The 8,679-nt window shown below is 42.1% G+C and overlaps 1 protein-coding gene across 4 annotated transcripts; it reads right to left on the bottom strand.

Moving 5' to 3' along the window:
- Positions 1 to 422: 422 nt before the first annotated feature.
- LOC104442402 (protein LATE ELONGATED HYPOCOTYL) lies at positions 423 to 7,635 on the bottom strand. 4 transcript variants are annotated; one of them, XM_010055836.3, is made up of 9 exons: positions 7,428 to 7,635; positions 7,233 to 7,336; positions 6,736 to 7,061; positions 6,533 to 6,644; positions 6,302 to 6,363; positions 2,736 to 2,954; positions 2,442 to 2,630; positions 1,202 to 2,371; positions 423 to 1,117 (listed from the first exon to the last, which is right to left on the bottom strand). In XM_010055836.3, exons 3-9 carry the CDS (start codon positions 6,772 to 6,774, stop codon positions 710 to 712), a joined length of 2,199 nt encoding a protein of 732 aa, XP_010054138.1. In that variant the 5' UTR covers positions 6,775 to 7,061; positions 7,233 to 7,336; positions 7,428 to 7,635; the 3' UTR covers positions 423 to 709. The 4 variants fall into 4 exon arrangements, with proteins under 4 accessions (XP_010054138.1, XP_039167168.1, XP_010054139.1 ...); XM_039311234.1 differs by having other exon boundaries at positions 1,202 to 2,362; XM_010055837.3 differs by having other exon boundaries at positions 6,736 to 6,963.
- Between the last annotated feature and the right edge of the window lie 1,044 nt (positions 7,636 to 8,679).

Below are 8,679 nucleotides of genomic sequence, written 5' to 3'. Positions count from 1 at the left end.
CTTCCTGCCCTTTCTTTTATCATGATGGATGTTTTGATGTCACCCAAGCCTTGATAATAGTTAAATATGCCCGTTGCCTTATAACACCTGACATTGACTCACGAACTATTTCTTTGGATAGGTACACCTCGATTCCAAATTCTGATCTGAATGGTCCCACCAGTGTACCTCCCTACTGCACAAATATAAATGACCTAAGGAACCCAGGAGATGTTTTGCAAAACAATCAGTACCCGGCTGAAGAACATCCTCTTTGGGGTGAACGACTTTCAAGACTGATAAGATGAATATGTGCCACAAGTAACTTGCTTTGATCCATGAAGAACAATTGACAAATTTCTTTAAAGTTTGCAAGCAAGTCGTTCTCCAACATAGGACTCGTGTCAGTTCACAAAATGATTTTTAAAAAGACTAGCCTCGCAAGAAGAAACAATTCTGACATGTGACATAGGAAGAACATCATTGCAGCAAAGAGTTCAGAGAGTCGTACAGAGTGATCCTTATGAAGTTCTGTGCAGAAAAAGTTTCGAATGCAGTTGCGTGAGTTCAAGTTCAATATAGGAACTACGTGGAAATAGACATCAGTACACACACGTAATACGACAAGTTTCGTGAGCTGCAAATTAACAGAGAAACGAGAATAGATACCACCGAAAATAAGCATGCAATAACAAAGCTTTCCTTCATTGAATGCATGCATTATGGAATGTCACATTGAAGGCTCCCCTTCCAAGCGTATCCTCTTGGGCCCTTGCTCTTCACTTTGGCTGCCAACATTTGCCGCCCGGGTTTCCTTGGCCTCTACTGAGCACCTCTTGTAAGGCTTAAATCCAGTTCGATGAGTCCTAAGCTTCCCTTGACCCAGCCCAATTGTCAGAAGCCCTTCCTCGCCACCGTTAATAACTCCAGACCTCTCAGGACCTTGATGAAAAGAACACGAGATACACATGTTCCTGTTGAGGTCTAATGTTGATACATCTTTATCTACCTCCCCATTATTTTGCTCACCTTCTTCCACATTTTCCTTCTGCTGCCCTTTGTTCTTCATATCACGAGGAGGAGAAAAGCTTTGTGGCAGAACATTTCTTGAGAAAAGTGCCTGAAAAGCCAGCCGACCCTGCCAATTTTCACGTAATGAGAGAGCATGACAAGGGAAATATCATAATTGTAATAACTTAATTCAAAAATCAACATCCCTCACCTCTTCAGACACCTCCTTCCAAGAGTCAGTCACATTGCTGGTGCTTCTACAGCGACGATTGAAGTATTCCAAAATGGATTGGTTTGGATCAGGATCTTTCAGTGTTTCATTGCCCTTCTCTTGTTTTTCTAATGCATCTGTCTCAACTTCACTGCTAGAAGGTGTATTTGAACCACATGAGGAACGATCAACTGGTTTTCCTCCCTTTGATTGGTTTTGTTGGGAATCAGTCTCTACTGCAGCCTTCTCATGATCAGCAGCTTTTGATCTTGTATCTAACCTTGCCCCTCCACTATCCTCAGAGTCTGACAATGCTCCTAAAGGTGATTTGGAAGCTGAGTTTTGAGCTTGCAGAGCTTCAGAATGTTCTGGGTCCAAATGCTCTTGTGAGCATGGGTTTTCAAAGGTACACTCTCTTCTCTCTTTTTCCACTCCTGGAGTTTGACTAGTATTCAGGGAGTGAACTGCTGTAGCAGATGTAGGATTGCACGTGAATCCAGTGTGAAGAGGAGCACAGAGAGGAAGCAAACCATGGGCTGCCCACCATGCGGTTGCAGCAGCCACTGTAGCAGCAGCTAGTGCAGCCATGCTTGGAGGGGAGCTCGACGGCCGACATGGAAAAGTTCCCTGAGTACATACGGCAGAATCTACTACAGAATTTTCCACATTAGGGTACGGCCAAAGTGAGGCAGCAAAGCTAGCTGCCACATGTGCAGCAGGGTTTTGTAGCAGTGTAGATACAATGAGACTCGAAAATGTGGATGAGAGGTGGAGGAATGATCTATAGTCATCTTCATTATGGTGAACTGGAGTAAAGGGAGGATGAAAAGCCGGAAATGATTGATGATCCATTCTTGGGGCTTCCTTTTGATTTTCACCAGCTGCAGATGGAGTTTGATTTGGGAATAGGTTAAGGCGTGCTTTCACTTCTCCAGTTGGGTCAAATGCAGAGTCCTGGAATGACACATCCTGCAAGGGGGCCTGAGTACACTTTGTATGGTTTGCATCTAAAACATGCACTGGAACATGCCTCGGGAAATTATGAGCAGTTTGCATCTCATCTGCTGGCGGGCCATCATATCCATCCATTCTGCATTGAACTGATTTCTCATGCGAACGATCAGAGTTCTCCGAATTAGAAACTTTTCTTGGCCCATTATCCTGAACTCCCTGTTTGGAGTTAGATTTATCCAGCGCATAACTCTAAATTGGTCAGAAAAGGTGAAATGAGATTTCTTACCTCTTTCAACGAAGGAACAAACATCCTGAAGGTGCATGAATTCTGGATACCCACTGGTGTTGGAACAACACTTCTGTTGGTTGAAGATATAGAAGAACAGTGAGCTTCCTGAGGCAGATTAAAAACTTCTGAGCAATTGTCATCCTGATTCTCTTTGGAATTTGCGAGCTTCTCTCCACCGCTAGCTCTCTAAAATGAATGCACACACAATGTCACCGATATTGCTAGGGAGAAAATGACAGAAAAGTCAAAAGCCATGCACAAACAAACTGAAGAGTACAGAAAGAAGGAAACCTCAAGAAATGATGCTGTCTCTGAGTCCAATTTCTCACAATTTGATGGTGACACAGATAAAATTCCACCATCCTTTGCTCCTACCGACAGTGTAGGAGTACTAGCACCAGTCTTTCGAGGATAAGGATTACTTGGTTTCCTTTTGGGCCGTGGAGGTGGAATTTTTATATCCAATGTCTGCCCCACAGGAACTCCTTTAACAATTGCCTCCTTCTCCAACTATAAGTAAAATAATCTTTAGTATTCTAGAATATACAATGATTTACAGCAACCAGAGGAAGTTTGTGATGAGGTTTAATTCACGGGTACAAAAGAAATATATATGTTCTATCAATAGAAATTACAATTAAAAGTCATTAGGATTAAGCAAAAGGAAATGTTAGAACTGAAAAACAACATGAATCGAACCAAAGGCAAATATGCCACAATTTTGTATTTCAATTTGTTAACATCTTCAAAGAAGAGACTAAAAGATAAGATCGACTTACATGCATCACACGGGTCTTCTATAAGGGTAGAACAAACATTGAATATACTGCAGTTTTCAACGAGGGACACTTTCAAATTTCAAATTCAGTCTCTCTACAACACAAAACTGGAAGCGATTCACTTAGGTTTGGTTAACCAAGGCACAAACTGTTTCTATTAATAGATCAAGTATGCTCCTAAAATCCCAATAGCCTATTATTATTCCATGAATATGGCAGTGGCTGCTGTAGAGAAAGGTAGCACAGGCAGAAAGACAATATTTCCATTTCTTGAAGAACCTCAGAAAGAAAATATAAGAATATAACTTTACCAATATATATATAAGGAAAAAAAATTATAATGATACATATCTTACTTCCATCAACTGAAAACCCCCAGGATGAATTATGACTTGTGGCAATTCAGCTCAGATGGGCATTACCTTTATCATTGTCCAATTTTAAATTGATATGTATGCATTTCTGACACTTAACTCAAACCCCTTGGGATGAGTTATCACTTACAACTAGCTCCAGATTTTAAATTTCATGAAAGGTGATTGAAGACAAAATTATCTCCCATTGAGAGCACTTGATTCAGATCTTTGGCAACTAACCCCTACCTTGATCTTATCTCATGATAGCCTCCAGCTTTTTCATATGCAAAAAGATTTAAGAATATCAGCTTGTCTGCAGCTGAAATTTGCAGAGTGCCTTCTGTAACTCTCTTAAAACATAAGAAATTAGATGGGGTCCTCTCAAGCAAGTTTATAATATGCTATTTTCTTATATTCGAATTTATTTAATTGACATTTTCAGCCTTTCTCAAGGAAAAATATCATGCATCTGATGTCATCACACCAGTCCAAATGCTAGGTTGACAAGCAACTCTATGACCAATGCTGCCAGATATTCTAAACTTTCCAGTGACAACAAAGAATATACAGAAAAATAAAGATTTTTCACAAAAATAATACATTGCGAACATACTCTTCAGTTACTTGCCCCCCCCCCCCCGCCCCCTTCTCCTTCTCCTCTCTTTTCTTCTTCTAGTCTCTTTAAAAGGATTGCTTTCAAATATCTTACTTTCTGTCGTATGGTATTTAGCATTTCCACTAACAACGTCATCATTCTAGAGGAAGAAAGTGATTTCAGTCTTATCATGAATCTCTATTGCCCTCAAGATCTCCTCGCATTTTTCTTGTGCCTCCCTACTATCACCTTCCCAGGAAACTTCCACACTTTTATACTTAGATGACCATACTTTCCCCAAAACTGAGCTACTAGAAAAGAAACTCCTATATATAGGGAGCATATTTGGTAAGTACCCTCACTCACAAGCAACTCGAGCTTAGACTTGAATAAATGTCAAAGCAATCACCTTGTGTATACAAACAAGAGGAAGGAACAAACTCTGCCAGTATTAATAGGTAATATAACAAGAAAAGAAACTTTAGGATTTGAATCTTAGCAGTGAGCTCCCATTTTAGGCAAAATTTCTTCCCAAAACTTATGCTATCCAGAATCAAGTCTGTAACAAATATTGAGCATACTCTTTTAAACTCAATAAAATCACATGGTCAATACATCTATTTCAACAAAAATTTATTATTACACATATGTACTCATATTTATATCCCATATATATGAATATAATCAAAACCACAATCTCCTATTCTTATATTCATCTATCCATTGGTGAAGCTGTTACATCCTTCCCTCATTTTTTGAGCTAGGTACCAATCTCCTGAGTTTTGAGGTTTAATTTTTTAAATAGCCTTATAGCTCCCTCCGGGATAAGTTTCAATTTTTTTCCTCATAAAATTATTATTATGTTTTTGTTGAGCAACTGTTAGTTTTTCAACCTAAGCTACCAGAAAACAAGGCCAAGATGCACATCAAACACATATCTTGACATTCTTTGCCTGTAATTCGAACCTTAGGCATGAAACATAAGATGTGGATTCAATCAAATCAAACAACGATAAGAGGAGCTCAAATTTGAACACTTGACATGAAGCTCTTACACCAGTTCGAACATCTTCCCAAAAGCTTAAGCAGTTACAGACATGGCCACAATGTATATCGAACATACATCTGGACAATTTGCAATTAGGACCACTACCTATTAAATTCTGATCCGTGCCTAGTCAGACTTCATTAATAGTCTTGTACAAGGTTCAATCAAGCTTCCACAATGTATATCGAACTAAAAAGGTAATAGCACGATATTCCCTTGTTCTATAGTATGCATTTTCCATCCAAATAATACAACAAATTACAAAAATGAAGCAAAATGTAAAACAACCTCCAGGATTCTTGTTTTTACATCTTTAGCTTACGACCATGCTGTAGGAACCAATATCAATTCCCAGGTGTGAGTAGACAGTAATATCTCTTTGAAAAGCTTATTCCCCTAACCATTACCAAAATTATCCTCTCAATGCATCCCAAAAATTGTCCTTAACCCTCTGCGTAAATCACCTTAGAGGCATAGGCACTAAAAGCTCAATACAACCCGAGTTCTTCAGCCCATATCAACTTACTTATCCTCAGATCAAGTTCTTTAGCCCATGCGTCACTGTCTCTTCAATTCAGGCTTTATCAATTATATTTCTGAAATTCCTATTTACCAACACCTACCTTCTTGCTTTGATCCTCATATCCAACCTCTTTGAGATTTCTCTGTCTGTCCCCCTTCATTCATTAAAGACAGGCTGCTGCACATGGGTGACTACCAGTAAACATGTAAGGCCATGAAACCTAAACTTGAGAGCGGTGGCCAATCTCGAACATATAATCATGCGACAACATACTCTATGCGAGCTAAATACGCACGAGAACTCAACGTAAATGGACACATGGATTGACTCGTCTAATCTACCAAAAAGGAGGCCAGGACTGACATGCATCCACGATGTTTGGCACGCAACCAAAATCTACAGCATCCCAACAACAGGAAGCAAACATGCCTGGAAGTTCACTCCATATCACGATTGTCATATCAGGAACAAAGTTGCTGCTAATAACAAGAAGTAATAATCTGAGCAACTATATAAGGCGTGCAGCAGCAAAAAAGGTGAGAGGGTACCAATAGACCTTTGAAAAGAATTTCTGTGCATGACTCCGGATCTGCACCGCAGTCTTTGTTCCAATATGTTCTGCAAAACCGAGCGAAAACACCAAAGAAGAGAACAAGCAGATGTCCAATCAAGAGAAACTCCAGAGATATACGCACACCGAGTAACTCCCTAGAGAAGACAATTCAGGACACAACTTAAAACAGATCGAGCAGAGAAATGAAGGGAAGGGGAAAGGGAGAATGACGACCTTCGATGCGCTGCCAAGCTCGTCCATGGAGCTTCAAGGCTTCTAGGAATCTGTTATGCTCATCCTCTGTCCATCGTTCTCTCTGCTTGGTGATAGTATAAGGCTTCCTCGTCTGCGAGCAAAAAGGACGATCCGAGTAGAGGCTTTGGGAACAAATATGGGGGGATAATTGGAGAGAAGGAGAGCGAGGGAACTGCGGAGACCTTAACAATTAAGTCTTCTCCGGAGGAGTAGGTGTCCATGACCGGACCTCAAACGCTAGCGCCGCTTCAAATCCTCACTGATCAGCAGCAACGGGCAAAATAGGGACCTTCTCTCGGTTCTTCGGACATGGCGACAACGGAGATCGAACGAGAGGCGAAACGAAGCCGCCGCCGCCGCCGCCGCCGCCGCCGCGGCGAGGAAGGCGCGGGGGGGAAGAAGAGCTAGTACTGCAAAAGAGAGAAAACGACAGCAACCGATAGAGATCCGTCTACGCTTTTCTACACCGCAAGTAGACGTGTCTTAGTTCGTAGAGGGGGGGAGTGCGCTGAAAGTAGGAAAAGAGCAATTCATTCCCAAAGTCCGGCACAAGACGAAAACAAGGAAGCGTGACTGGTGAGAGCAAAAGAGAAAGCCACCGAGATTTTGAGGGTGGGAGTGAGGGAGGGAGGGAGGGAGGGAGAGGGAAGAAACGGGGTCCGTAATTGACAATCCTCACCGAAAGGATCGGAGATCAGACCATGTCGTCAGGCCAGCAGCAGCACCACCAGCAGCACCAGCAGCAACGCCGCTCCACCGAAGCTGACGATCGACGCGAGGCCGCTGAAAGCATCGGACATCTTCTCATCATCTATGATCTAATAATCCAAACAGCAGAAAGAAAGAAGAGAGGAGAGAGGAGACGCGAGAGAACCTGTGGGGAGAGAGGAACAAGTGTGTGTGTGTGTGTGTGGAAACGATTCTGATCAAGCCATCACCGGACAATATAATATTTCGGTGGGAAGAAGAAGAAGTGGAGGAGGAGGAAGCAGCCGAAGCAGAAGCAGAAGCGGAAGCGGAAGAAGAAGCAAACAGCCAGCAGCTCCTCCTCGTCCCAGCTTCGAGTTTTCGGGGGTGGGAGCAAATCTCAGCCACTACTATTTCTTGTGGTTTTCCTTTTACTTTTCTTTATTTTTTTAACTCCCCGCATTATTGGTTTGAGGCTGCGAAGGAGCGAGTGGGCAACAACGCACGGGAGGGCGTCGTGGGATGGCGCCACGTGGCGGAGAGTTAGCGGATGATTCCCCGGAAAAGCTCCCCTGCCCCCCTGCGCTTTTTCCTATCCCCAAACCCAAACCAAAGCCCCCCCGCCACCCCTAATATTAATAAAAAGGATTTCAATATTTTGTGTGGAGGGGGTGGGCCCCGCCCCCGCGCCCATCTCGAAACGTCGACCACAAACTGAGACCGAGGTTAAGTCCGTAAAAGCGCATCCAGCGGTGCACGTGGGCCCGCCCTCCGACGTGGCCACTCATCCCAACTCCATCGACCATTCTCGTCCAAGTGCCCAAGAAGGAAGGTCCACCAGCCCGTACGGAAACAAGCGGGGGGTCTCTCTAGACCAGACTAATAGGAGACGGCTGCCTCCGCCTACGTGGACGCGTAGAAGCCTTTTTCCTAAAGCGACCCTTACTGAAATGTTATGCCTCAAATTGGATCGAGAGACTATGCATCGAATTCAATTACCATCTCATGGCAAATATCCTGACTTCATTCGTAAAATTTTTAATCTCTCAATTTCAAGAATCGTCTGGACTTGATTGAGCATTTATAAAACTTAGCATTTGATCACTATGGTCTTAATATTGATTTTTTGTTTTCTTTCATAGGTCAGCAACTCTTCTATTCTTGTCGTAGTAAAGAACTACGCTCTTAAGCATGCGCAGCTGTCTTTGCGAATTTAAGTCGAGTAAGATATTAATATTTGTTGTCCATGAACTAAAAATTAAGTTCTATCACATCATCTTTTCATAAACCTTTGCGTTTAAAGGTGGAATGTACAAACCCGATATCGACAAATAAATGATAAACACGACATGTAAACGCACACAAAATTCTTTTAAACTCTCACGAACTATAAGAGATGTGTGCCAATCATGTCTTCTTTTCTTTTCTTTTCTTTTCTC

The sequence above is a fragment of the Eucalyptus grandis genome, chromosome 4 (assembly GCF_016545825.1).
Source record: "Eucalyptus grandis isolate ANBG69807.140 chromosome 4, ASM1654582v1, whole genome shotgun sequence".
In the NCBI taxonomy this organism is placed as follows: Eukaryota; Viridiplantae; Streptophyta; class Magnoliopsida; order Myrtales; family Myrtaceae; genus Eucalyptus; species Eucalyptus grandis.
The sequence above is the reverse complement of the archived record's forward strand: the minus strand, read 5'-3'. Positions and strand labels throughout refer to the sequence as shown.